The 13,694-nt window shown below is 40.7% G+C and overlaps 2 protein-coding genes across 2 annotated transcripts in view; both read right to left on the reverse strand.

Moving 5' to 3' along the window:
- The window catches only part of LOC139654653 (GDNF family receptor alpha-4-like), a 53,317-nt gene extending 48,729 nt beyond the window's left edge, over positions 1-4,588 (reverse strand). Inside the window, exon 1 of the mRNA XM_071531777.1 lies at positions 4,414-4,588. Coding sequence (XP_071387878.1) covers positions 4,414-4,588 — 175 coding nt within the window. The remainder of the gene's footprint in view (positions 1-4,413) is intronic.
- Positions 4,589-5,749: 1,161 nt separating this feature from the next.
- smyd5 (SMYD family member 5) lies at positions 5,750-12,926 on the reverse strand. The gene is made up of 13 exons (XM_071531793.1): positions 12,805-12,926; positions 12,305-12,413; positions 11,488-11,627; positions 10,587-10,708; positions 10,417-10,486; positions 9,699-9,803; positions 9,356-9,418; positions 8,485-8,555; positions 8,267-8,373; positions 7,987-8,043; positions 7,768-7,862; positions 7,208-7,278; positions 5,750-6,734 (listed from the first exon to the last, which is right to left on the reverse strand). The coding sequence occupies exons 1-13, from the start codon at positions 12,895-12,897 to the stop codon at positions 6,584-6,586; spliced, it is 1,254 nt and encodes a 417-aa protein (XP_071387894.1). The 5' UTR covers positions 12,898-12,926; the 3' UTR covers positions 5,750-6,583.
- Positions 12,927-13,694: the final 768 nt, after the last annotated feature.

Raw genomic sequence — 13,694 nt, forward strand, 5'->3', positions numbered from 1 at the left:
ATACCAAGCGTGATTCTTTTTGTCATGGATTAAAGATGTTTAAAAACAAATCACTTCAGTCAAAAGCACAAACAAGGATAATTTGCGAATAGAACACTTTTGCAGCACAACCCATGAATAAAGAATATTCTCCTTGAGTTGCTTTCACCCCCAAAAGCTAAATGAAGGGGCCTTGTGAAACCGAGGCCCCCATGTGGTCTTTTTATGTGTAATCAATGGAAATTGTGAGGACCTTAAATAACCGCACAAAGCATTAGTTTTAATGGCATGGGTTTCCTCCCTTCCCCCATGCTGGTCAAAGCATGTCTGCAGGGTATATGCTGATGAGGGCGCAGCTCACTTTCACACGCAGGCCATTTCATTTGAGACGGAGGAGTGAAATTTGGAGATGAAGGATCTGTTTCTTTTGAATACAAAAAATGGACACCATACATCTTGAAAGGGTCAGTTCACAGAGGCTCCTGCCTCTCAGGGGCATTTTCATCAGAGATTGATGGGAATCCAAAATTCTCATGGGGCCCACAAAACCGGGGGCCAAGCACAGTTATCAGCATGGACAAAATTTACAGTGCTATTTACAGATTCAGCACCTATTGGTCATTAGCATTTTAACTGACCACTGTTGGCACTAAAGAGAATGAGTAACCCGGGGTCCATCAAGTTTGAACCCAACTATTGTTGTAAAATGCAATGGTGGTAAAATGTGGTTAAATAAATGATGAACTCTACATGCCTGTGTCGTTGTCATCCGTCAGTCGATATGTGTCATAATAAAGAGCCCTTTCTTTTGGTGCAGTGGAAACCATTTCAAATAAATCTCTTATCCACTTTAATTTCAAATTCAGCTTCTTTTTACTATATATGCAGCTCATTTCGCAGCACACAAAATGATACGCTGATTAAAGGTGATTGTATGTGAAAAAGTGAAAATGTTCTGATGCTGCTGGAAGTTAACTGCAATTAATCAGTGACACATTCAAAGCAACTCTTTCAGGATTAATTAAGTAGCTAATAAAGTGTTAAGTGAACTTCATTATTTTGTGCAATTTGAAAAGGGAACTTTAATCAGGTGGCCATTGTTTTTCCAGTACTCTCTGACTAATGAACTAATGAATGGCATTGAAATTATACTTTCTATTATGTTGAATCATTGAGGGACGACAAATTGCTCAGCCCAAGCCCTCTGGTCCTAAAAAAGCATGAACATGTTTGGTTTTGAAATCTAAATCTTTATTTCATTTATTTCAGTATTGGCATCAATATTCAGAATCAGTCTTCAGACACTGCTACAATGATAATTCTTCTTTTTAGCGTGTTTTTAGATTGAATATATATGGAAGTCTGATTTAAATTTAACTGCCTGGGGAATATATATACCATATATATACACACACACCATATATACATATACCATGCTGTATTTGGGTTCAACAGTGTTCATCTCAATCATGGCCCATCGTACTAGAAATGAATAACTGCCTGAATAACAGAATTGTCCTGTCTGATCCATGTCTATTTTGTATGAAAAGATTCCTGTTATAATTGGCTCATGAATGTGACCTTTTGTATGATGAACAGCCCATCGAACTGCTGCCCACAGGATGTGAGAGCAGCTCTTGATATTGAAAAATGTCTTATCTAGCCAGGCTATCTTGCTAGCATGCTAAAGATTCTGACTCGCAGGAATAAGCTCCACATAATTGGATACTGTTGCTTCTTTTGCATCCCAGAATTTAAAATGCCAAAACCAAAGGAAGGCATTAGCCTCATCCAACAAGGATGTGTTGAATGCCCAGCAGCGTCCAGCAGAGATGTGAAACAGAGATAGTGAGAGATAAAGCTGAATAGACAAAGTGCTTCAAAAGCCTCATTTGCACTACATGAGTCAGACCGCGTTTAGTCTCAGTGGGAGTGCCTGGCTTGACCTTAGAGAAAGAATTCATCTGGGCATTCGCAGCTGACCTCTTTCACGCAAAGTACAATGGTTTTATTTTAATTGTCCAAGGCTCAAATTGTGATAGGGTTTCGAAAAATGTGGAAAATGTCAACATGTTCAGGTCTCAAACCACCGCTGGAGAAAATAAATAAGAACTCCACTAGCCGTGTGAGAGCCAAAACCACACAGCTTCTTAGCCATGCTTAGAAAAAATAAAGTCTTAATATTTTGAAACAAGAACTCAGACATATTATCTAAGTTATTTAAGAATATGGCTGTTTATACAATATGAATTAATCAGATGAATATGTCCTAATATGTCTTAACTGACTGATGAATATGTCATCTGTCAATCTTTGCACACTTCTCTGTCTCCAGAATAGGCTGCTGATCACCCTTGGGTGCTCCTATGCTTTGGTCTTGTTTCCTGTGCCCATGTGTTACTGTAGAGACTGTTTTTTCATTGTTTTGTTTTGTTTTTACTCAAATGGGTTTTCAAATGTGTTTCAAGTGTTAGTGAGGCTGTGTTAAATGCCATAGGGAAGAAGAATCTGTTCATAAAACCTTTTGTGAAGAAGGTACAGTTAAGCACAGTAGCATCAAAGATAGCTGTTTTTTTTTTTGTTTAGTACTATTTAAGATGCTCACAAACTTTTTGTTTTTCTGCTATAGATCCTGCTGTAACATTTGTGATGCTAAAGCCTCAATTTGGATGATTCACAACTCAATTCTTCATGTTCCATCCCATTGGCTCAGACCATGCAGCAAGATTTATACGACGCCATTGAGGTCTTAAATGTTTCTCCCTGAAGATGAATGTGAGGCTATTGGGCAGCCCGCAATGTTTCAAAAGTATCCCCGATGACTACATGGCAGAGGTGCTGTTGACAAATTTTTACTATTTTGACTTTGCCAGGGAAATCATTTGTGGAGAACTCACCACAGAAATCCCAAACAATTCATCAAAAGCAACTGGTCATTGTGCAGCCATCAGTGCGTTCTTAAAATGATATTTCACTCTATCATGTTTATTTTAATGCAAGGTGAGCTAAAGTGCAACCACCTTACTTTAGGTTGGCTGATTTCACATGAAGCGGTCGTTCATCACTGAGTCCTGGAGTAGCCCTCCAAGGCAGCAATGGGATCCGTTGCGGTAACCGACTTGGACAGTGCTAATGTAGGTCGGTAGATTGTTTCCATATGGTGCCCATTTCAAGCCCACTCACTTTGCTTATTTCTAAAAATCTGCCTCCATGTCATAGTTTTCCCACTTCAAGCATGCAATGTGAAATATTTAGACAACTTTAGCACCAGCAGTCATAAACAACATAGTCTGCCTTTAACCTTGGTGGCTAAATCAACAACAGGTTGTTCGAAATTTAATTCTCAAGAGTAGATGTAGTGCAATATGCTATTTGTAATGGCAAGTAGTAATTGCAAGGTGGAAAACAAGCTTATAAAATGTAATGTCTGATACAAATACAAACATTTGATTCATACTTTTTTCTATATAAGTGTGAATCACACCATGCGATATTTCCTCATTGATTTCAATGACTGACTGCTGAAAAGATAGTCACCCCAGGTTGTTACTTTACTGTACAATAATCATAATGATAAAAAATATATAGCTACATTTGCATACTACTCTTCAAGAAGTGCTTTGCAATAAAAATAAACCCAGACAAAATCATGAAAACAGAGAAATCCTAATGTAAAAATTAATAAATTGGAATTAAATGAAATAGACAAAATTTGGGTAAAAGCATCTCCATAGAAATCCTATGAAAAATTGAGTGCATTTAAAGTGCATTTTCTAGAGTGACTTATAAGAAGAGCCTGATTTTGCTAGCCTGCTCTTCACATGTGAGTTACTCCATAACTTAGAGGCTCTGATGGAAAAACCCCAATTATCTTTAGTTATACTGTGGAGCAAAACCACCCTGCGTGAGCATCTCAGGCTGCACTTTAGCTCGCAGGGGATTAAAAGCCCTGTGATATATAGCAAGTTGTCGTGCAGATGCAGCCGAGCCTTACATGTAATCGGTAAAATCTTGTTTGTGGCAAATATAGCAGTAAAATATATGACACAAATGCTACCTTTTAGCCCTTTATATAGAGCCTAAGCACACACCTCAGAAGTCCGTCTGGATGTATTCTTGCCCCTTCATCTGCATAATATGGTAATGACAGTAATATGGCCACTTCTACTTCCCCGCAATCTTTGAAATGCATATTAAGTGTTTTGTACTTGGTTTGTCAGAATAAAGGACTCTTTCTCTGCATAGTAATAATTGCCCTTCATACAGCAGACACCCTCCTTTCTCCTCAAACCCTCTGCCTCACATCCCTCCCCCTCGGTCCTCAAACGAGGCTCTATCTGGCCCACTTCTCTCGGGGCGGGCTCTTTGACCTCAACACTTTCTCTACTTGAAACGGCCGTGCTGTGTGATGTGGAGGCCTATATGTATGCCTGCCTGCGCTCGACCCCCGCAGCGGACTGTTGCACCAAAGTCCACATTCCAAAGTTACAGAGCTCCTGCGGCGTCTCTGGCACGGCTTCAGAGGATGACAGCCGACGGTGGGGGGAGTTTCACTGGAGGATGTGTCCAGAGGTCCAGCCTCCTGCCACGCTGGGTCCCAGGTGTGCATCCTCTCATGGAAATAATGTGTTCTTTTTCGTCTCTCTGCAGTGCATCCAGGGCAAATTAGCATTAGATGCAAGTGGACCAATGACTCTGGGGGAGGGGCGAGTAAACTGAGAAGGTTAATGGAGAAATGTCACCTGTGGACAAGCAGTTGGGAAGAGTATAGGATTATGTCTAAGTTTGTTAAGACAGCTTATTACTGTAGCTGGTCTGCATTACTATCCAATGCCTCCTCCTGTGTTGGCACCCATTAGATTCCACTTGATGTTAAGTCCAAAGTGTGCAGAAGGCAGGCATCAGCAGCAGAATATCTAATTTAACCCATTTACTCATTAATATGATAAAAAAATAAGGTGTACAGATACACTCACCGAGCACTTTATAAGGAACACCTTACTAATACTGGGTAGATATCAGCTTTCAGCTCAGTGTCAACCGGCTACCAAAGAGACATCGGCCTCCAGGTTGGACGTGTTGCATTCTGAGAGGCTTTTCTGCTCACCACAGTTGTAAAGAGGTTATCTGAGTTACTGAAGCCTTTCTGTCAGCTCCAACCAGTCTGGTCATTCTCCTCTGACCTCTCTCATCAACAAGGCGTTTCCATCCACAGAACCGCCGCTCACTGACTGGATGTTTTTATATTTTTTGCACCATTCTGTTTAACCTCTAGAGACTGTCAGGAGATCAGCAGTTTCAGAAATACTCAAAGCAGCCGGTCTGGCACCAACAACCATGCCACGGTCAAAGTCACTGAGATCACATTTTTTCCCCGTTCTGATGCTTGATGTGAACATGAACTTAGGTTGCTGACCTGTATCTGCATGATCTTATGCATTGCACTGCTGCCACATGACTCGCTGAATGGATAATTGCATGAATAAGCAGGTGTACAGGTGTTCCTAATAAAGTGCTCAGTGACTGTATGTTCTACATGTTAAAATTGTATAGATAGCCTACAGCAAATGCAAATATTTCTATAGCAAGAACCACAAAGGAAACACTGATTAGTGAAGACCCAAGATCCCATGAGGAAGCAGACAATTTGTTGTTAATATGCAATGATTGAACAAATATAGTAACAGCATAATATTCTGTAGCAAAGGCAGTATGTGCAATATAATACAAATTTATGACTCCAAAGCCATTCAATTTCAATGGTTTATGCCATGAGTGGTAAAAATTACAACTGCTAAAATCAGATTGTACCTGTGTGATTTCAAAAGCCAGGTGCCATTGCTCTGAATGCCAACTGAGATAATTGGGGTTACTCATTCAATATTTTCCATCTTTGCCTAGCAACACTGAAAATATTGGGATTCGTAATTACAGTCATTGTTGTATTACAGTCATTGTTGTATAGTATTGATTTGTGTGTGGGCAGCAGCAGCAATTTAACTCATGTGGAACCGTGGTTGAAATGCAGTTCTCAATAAAGGGCAAACTGTTACTGACAAAGCAATTTTTCACTCAAGGTCTCCATAATATAGTTAAATAAGTTTTAACTTAACCTCAGAGGTCATGAAGAATATTTTATTTCACTGGCTGCATGCCTCCAATACGAGAGTGCTGTAATTATAACTGGTTAACCACCATACATAAATAAAAGCCTCTTCGAAACAGAATGCATAGTCTTGTAAGAAACATCTTATAAGCAAAAACCTGAGAACCAATTGCCTTTTGCTTAATCACTTTGCCATCCTTAGGAGGTATCAGGAATGAGAAATGATAAGCGTTCTTCTGAGCTGTGTTTTGCGGTGCAGATGCATCTCAAACACGCTTCCATCATTTCAGGAAAAACTTGCTGTGGCAGATCCATGACATTGGGCAACGAGTGAGTGAAATATATTTTATAACATTTCTTTCATTACACAACTAATGCGGATAGTTTTGGTGATATGCAAATCATGTTTGAGGTTGGTCTTTATTGTGCTGGGCTTCATGGTTGCTTAGTGCGGCGGCAGAATGGGAGGGGTTGAGAACAACGGGGGCAAGTCTTTCATCAGACGTCTGTCATCTCATCTTCCATCTCATCTCCCTCTGTTTCGCCTTCTGCTTCACCATCCTCTTCCTCCTCCTCCTCCGATGTCAGATCCAGCTCATCCATCTGAGACGCACACTTTGGACACGAGCAGACGAACAGGTAGTTCTCCCTGGGAAGAGAATAATGCCGTTACATAATTCACCCTGTTGCGTCTCTAACAAGGACTGAAAGGATAAGAAACATTTACACAGTCTGCCGTTCAGAAAATCCATTGTTGTTCCAGCAGCCATTGCCCACTAGGGCAAACGAGGATTTAATACTGCATTTTCAATTGGAGGCCTATCTGTTCACACCACCAGTCTAAAGTTCAAGTTCAGTTCTTTTCCACAGGATGCAGCAAATATGCATCTAAGGAGGCTTGCAAAGCAAACCCTCCCCCCTGAGTGCTGAGGTGTAAATCAATGATGGATTGACAGCATACTGATCAATAAACAGCGTAAGCACAGAAGTAGCAGTCAGATCCCAGACATCTATGACTCAGGATTACCTACTACTGCCTGGAAGGCTTTCCATTGATCTAGATGAACTGGGAACAGTATGAGCCCGTCCATCGGATTCATACTGAGGATTACGGACGTTTACCTCAGAATTTTGTGTCTGCTATGACGGCTTCGATCACGCTGACAGCAGTCCAAGTAACTGATACAGATCTCCTAGAGATTGAAAAAAAAACACACAGTTGAATTGGCTATAGTACTCACACATCCCAAAATTATGTTATTGAATCCAGATGTCTTAACAATGACATGTTAATACCACAAACCCCTTTGAAGCTACTACTGGTTTTGCTCAAATGGCAGAGATGAATCAGGTTTTTCAATGTCCTTTCACCCCCCATGCAGGAAGTTGCCATGCCCTCCCATCTTTCTATTGGTGAAATGTTGTACAAAGCTCCCCAGTTTTAGCCAGTATTCAAAGGAAGACTTTGCTGTGAAACTCGTGCGGCTGCTCTGACATTACTGTGGCTGGCAGATGCAAGGCTTCTCAATCTTTCTGACAGCTTGACAAACCCGCTCCAATGCTCAAAGTCTCAGCCTACTAATACTGTCTGACGACTGAGCACACAAAGCTAGAGAGGGATGTTCTGTCCCATCTATCCCGGGCCAGAATTTATCACTGCAAACCCAGACGTGTCTGCTGACCTCTCCTGGGTTGATGTCACTAAGGGCACTGAGGTGAAGCAAGAAATTGTTGTCTGGGAAAGAAGCCTCTGCGTTGGGTATGCAGCTGTGGTTACCTGCAGGGACAGAAAAAGCAATAAGGCAAAAGAGGTGTGGAAGGATAGCCTCTTGACCGGGGTAACAGTGTCTTTAACGCTAAACGACAGAGATCCTAACAACATGCACTGCTGCTGCACTTACATGAGCTTTGAAGCAGGAAAAGTCCAGAACCCTCACAGTTCAGAAAGTCTCCCGTCTCTACAGAGAGAAAAGACAAATTACGTTCACTTCTGACCTTTATCAAAATTGGAGCACTAGTTATGTAATTATTCCAGTGACGTCCGTGTGTTAAATGTCCAATGTGGACAATAATGAACAATTCAATTATACAATATGACCATTACAAATCTGCTCTGATGAGGAAAAAGTTTGTTTACTACAAATACAGGCGAATATTGCAAGACAAAAATATAATTGTGACCTTTCTCTATGTCTTTGTACAGCTGGTCGATAAAGGAATCCAACTGCTCCCTCTGCTGACCAGGAAGCTGAAGTGCATCACAGGCATGAACCCACTGACTTAGGGAACTGAAATTGAGTAGAAGACAAAGACATTGTACAATTCAGTCAAAATGGGAGTTCCAGAGTTAGGCCTGTAATTTAAAAGCTGAAGTGAAAGGCAGAGAGGCAAGTGTTTACCTGGTGCCTATGCCTTGTCCGTTGGTCCCCACAAGAGAGAACAGAGAGCGGAAACCGTCCGGAGTAAACCACTGGAATACAATGATAATCATAACTTTATTGATCTCTGCAGGAAAATTCTTAACCCTCCTCCACAGGGAGGTCAGAGGTCAGCATCACCTAGAGAACAGCACCCCTGAAGCTGGTGGGGATTCACTATCTTGTTCAATGAGTCTTGAATAGAATCTGGTCTTTTAAATAGTGCCGGTCATGTCAGCAAATAAATGTTGGTCTCCATTTAACGTCATGCCAAAAAAAAAAGTTTTTCAGCTTGTCATCATAACTATAATCACTTACAAAGCCAAGTTTGAGAAAATATCCCAGAAATTAATGGAAATATAAACCATGTAACAGCACCCAGCATCCTGTCTGGCACAAGCTGCCTACATGATTTACACAGAAAACCTTGTTTGTTTCCAGCATGCACACATATGACAGACAGGCCAGCAGCATGACACCAGGAAACTTTCACTTTCACCTGACTTACGATTTACTTCTTCACCTGATTTATATGACAAGTGATAAAAAAAGTTGGAAAGGTGGAAGCTGGAAAAAGTGAAGTGTTGGAAAGGTGAAACAATATTTAGTAGACAAGGGGTACACAAACACAATTATTTTGGCGTAGCCCAAATAAAATAAGAGAGAGTTCCAGATGCTAGACGCTAATCTCCACGCCTCCATAATCTCCAACACCAAAAGCTTGCCGCCCTGAGCAGGATAAACACCCAGGCAATTATTGGAAGATTGACAGTATTTGGTCGAAATACACTAGAAAAATATTGAATTGGAAACGTGGAGAAGCATACAGTGGTTAGATTAGAACTGTACTTACCCGATTGAGATGATCATCATAAAGTGCTGCAGTAAAAAGGCTTTGTAGCAAGGCCAACTGTCCCTACAGAAACATCGTAAAGTATTAGAATTCACATAACATACATATGCAATTTGGTGGATGCTTCTTTGCAATACAGTACCATGACTGCACACATTTTTAGCACAGGCGGCCACTGTGGGAATCAAACCCCCGTCTGTGGAAGGTGAAATGTCATGCTCTGCCCATTGAGCTATACAGAACTGCAATTACCCTACAACCATGTGATATAATGCCTCTGAACTGCCTGACCTCACACGTTTATGCACACTGCACATTTTATATAAGATGATGGTTAACTTACTCTGAACTTCTCCCCCAGGAGCTTGTGGGCTATCTCCTCTTCCTCATTGGCTGCACGGCTGCAGAACTGTGAAAACAGCTTCTGCCAGTGTGCTTTGTCCTGGGCCTGGACAACATAAGCAGTGTTAATGACAAATACTGTGTCACTTAGTAAATACAGTATATAGCATTTTGTTGTTAAGTGTCTTTCTTCGTTACATACTAAATACTCTAGAAAATGCATCACAGTAAACACGAAGCCTTAATTTGTCACATCCATGTCTTCTTATTTGTGTCTGTGTTTGTGTTTATTTGCTGGTATTGCAGTTAATTTCAAGATAGGTTTGACACCGTAAAGTTTGTATTTTAAAAACAAGTAAATGTTAAGGAATCTAATTACATACGACACGCATTGCGAAATGATTGGGGGAAATGTCAACCAGACGTAGACAGCAGTGAAAGGCCTATAACGCTAAATGACACCAGTCATCAGTTATCTTTGGGTCTGAATGTTTACCATATTTTTTTCTTTTGTTTCACTTTAATTTTCCTTTTGTATGCAAATTGATCTGCTGTTCTTTAGGTCATAATGTCTGTATCTTATCGTCTATATTGTTGTTTGTCCCAGTTCTTGAGTGTGGATCCCTAGAAGAATAGTGCCCACTACAGGATAAATTAATGGGAATTCAAAATCAAGTATACAAACAATGAAAACGTGATAAAAGTAATCTGAGAATCACCTGTTTGACAACGGCCACCATTCTGGCCATAAGCATGATGCTGGAGGTCTCTGGGGGATAGTGCATACTCCTGAAGAGAAGAGGAATGATCTTAACTCAGGAGAAACAAACCCATCAGAGTAATAGAGCAAGTTCACACAATGAAAGCAGTAAGTGAAATCCTCCCTCACCTCCATGCGTCTTTAAGCTTGTTGATTGGGTGGTCCGGATCGTCGTGGGAGGGGCCGAGACACAAGACCCGATGGTATTGGTCTGCTGCAGCTTGTCGGCACTCCTTGCTACAGTACATAACCTGCAAGAGAAGGCAGGCTCGCTCAAATTATAAAACATCACAAATGGGTCATTGAAAGGGAAAGCAAAAACATTACATTATCTTTGAATATTCCACTCTGTATAGCACAATTTTCTTAGCCACTATCTTGAGAATGAGGTCACCATTAACTAGTAACAACTATCATGTGGGAGCTCTGTAAAAAGGAAATCTGAATCTAATCTGAAATGTGTTACATGGTTTATGATTCCTTCAAAAGTTAATTCAATTTAACAGCAGCTAAGGTTGGCTATGAAAGACTTTCCCAGCTGAAACATTACATTAACAAATGAACAAATACTCAACACCAGTGCCACCAGTGGAAAACTGGAAGTATGGTTAGGCTTACATTGGTTTTATCACACAGTTGTTGGCCTTCTATTAAATATACAACATCGGCCGGTTGTTGTCCACCACTGATACAATGGAGGTTCCTCCCTGACTGGAGCTACATAAAAACTCTGGTCTGCAAAACCTGCAATGACATTTTAGTTTTTTTACATTTAATTGTTCCATTAAGTTTTTTGGTAGGTTACTTCTTCATTAAAAGGCAGAGAGTTTCCAGTACTATTGAACAGGTGGGGTGGATCACTCTGCCTTAAGGAGCTACAAACCCAACTAAAAGAATTTCTGGGTTTCAGTGGAGAGTTTTTGTGAGAGTACTTTGTAATTTTTGGCATGGAAAAAGTAAAGACTTCAAAAGCCCACATCAGCCAAAACCCTAGGATCCCTAAACTGCCTTCTATCCTGTTGAGACCGACCTGGCACTGAGGACAGGCTTGGTGCAGCTCGGGGCGAACGCTGCACAGCTCGGGGTGTGGGAGGCTGAGTCCCGGGATGCCACTGAGCCTCCTCGCATTTTCCTCCGCAGTCTCCAAAGCACGCAAGCAGTACTCACAGGCTGTGGAGGACAGAGGGAGGGAGAAGAGGGGGGGGGGGGGCAATTCGACAATTTAAGCTTGTCGAAGAGCGATAGAGTGAGGGGCGATATAAGTTTTGTTCCAGATCAAACTTCCACACCACCACCCTTCCACCTGGCAGGGTAACTCAGTTTAAACCCCCCATTTCATTACATTCTGATATATAAGCCTTATCAAATTCCAGAATTAGCCTAATCTTTGATTTCTCTCATAATGCAAATACGTATATTATGTGTTTGTCTGTCAAATCACACGCTTTCTCTGCCCTCCCTGTGTGTTGTCATCAGTTTATGAGTTGTTAATGCAACATGTAGCTGTCGATTAATGCATTCTGGGACGCTGTTGAGTCTTTTTGACGTGTCGTGAATCCAATTCAACGAACCGTCAGTGAAGGAAGGTTCCCACTTGATAACGTTCACTCACCCTGAAAGCTACAGCAGGTAACTGGTGAATTCTGCTGCCTCTCATAGTCCTGTAGTCTGATGGGGTTTTTTTTGTGGTTGTTTTTAATCATTCTGTTAAACTCTGAATCAGGCCTCTATATGAATGCTCACCTTGGATTATGGCACAAGGGATCGCAACATCATAACCTGTGTATTGATAAATGCTGTTTGCAACAACATCTCTGTTTTGCAATAGAATAAAAAAAACACTTCACCTTTGTATTTGTACAAAGCATTCCAGAGGAACTGGGCAGAGACCAGAGGGCGCTCTATGAAGATGCTGTCTCCCTTCTTGATGCTCCTTTTGGCGAACAGACCCTTCCCCTGAAAAATGAACAATACATCATTCCTGTACGTTGTGTTTTCTGTCCACCAGTCTTTGAAACAGGTCAGCCTCAGCTCCTTTAAATCCAAATCCACAGCTGGCTCTCTAAGCTGCTAGTTAGCTGGTCTGTGTTAGCTTTTGGTTTAAAAGTCAAACCCCCAGGCAAGACATGTCAAAACACCTATTATTCACATTGTCCAAATACAGCAGAAAGCTTGTTCTTGTTAATATAATAGCTGGTATCTACTTCATAATCCCAATTACTGCCATGCTAGCTGTATGAGCCAGATTGATAACAGGCGTGGAGCTGCAACATTACTGTTTCAGAGAGAAATTAAGCCCCAAATTTGTCATAAATAATTTTCTCTGCAAAACTGGGATGCGCATTACCTTGATTTTGTCAATAAATCTGACTTCAACGCAACTGCTAACTTTGCCGGGGTCCACGCAGAGAGAAAACATGTCATCTTGGGGAGCAGCCATCTTCCACGTGACCTTTTACCTTTCAACCCTGACACTGACGTCTTACTAGCTGTGGACTGGAGGGAGAGACTGCTGCCCTCCAGCGGCAGACAGGAGAACAGCAGGCCTCAGTCTGCTCTGCCAGTGTGTGAAACCAAGGTTGTTATAGTTGACTAACACTAATAAATAAGTATGAAAAATCGTATATATTTTAGTAAGCTGAAATAAAATAAAGTGGAGTGTATGGAAAAAATGAAATTAAATGAAAACTATAATTATTACCTCCACACTGTCTGAAATAATGGCATTCAAATATTACTTTCAGTCAGAGAGCCAAATTAAACATGGTGTATAGGAGAGAGCTATTTAGAAAAGAGTAAATGCGACTAACAGCTATATTAACATTAACTAACATTACAGTCATGCTTACTATGAAACTCAAGGTAATTCTCAGTATACTACTTTATCTTCCTTTTTTCACACTGGACACATGATTTGCATCTGAGGACACACTCTCCTTATCCATGACAGTTACAATATTAACACTAAAACTGAAACAAAATGAAATAAAAACTAATGAAATTAATGAAACTATTTATTCTGATAAATAGAAACTATAATTAAATGAGCAAACCCCATATGAAAATTAACTGAAACTAAACTAATACTGAACTCCAATTTGAAAATAAAATCAAAATAAATACGAATGCAAATTGCAAAACAATTATTACCCTGTGTGAAAGCCCAGCTGCTGAGGAAAGCCACCTTATAGCATATCAAAGCAGCTGAAGCAAAGTGTCACCTATAGCTCACATTCA

This window comes from Centroberyx affinis, unplaced genomic scaffold (assembly GCF_046629955.1).
Source record: "Centroberyx affinis isolate AG114_WGS23_722 - 3 ecotype Tasmania unplaced genomic scaffold, CSIRO-AGI_Caff_v1 ptg002132l_1, whole genome shotgun sequence".
Taxonomy (NCBI): domain Eukaryota; kingdom Metazoa; phylum Chordata; class Actinopteri; order Beryciformes; family Berycidae; genus Centroberyx; species Centroberyx affinis.

Coding starts and splice junctions, on each gene's coding strand:
- smyd5 (XM_071531793.1), bottom strand. CDS start 12,897: ATGGCTGCTCCCCAAGATGACATGTTTTCTCTCTGCGTGGACCCCGGC. Junction 9,804..10,416: donor TGGTGGCCGTTGTCAAACAG/GTGATTCTCAGA, acceptor TATGTTGTCCAG/GCCCAGGACAAAGCACACTG. Junction 8,556..9,355: donor ATGATGATCATCTCAATCGG/GTAAGTACAGTT, acceptor ATTGTATTCCAG/TGGTTTACTCCGGACGGTTT.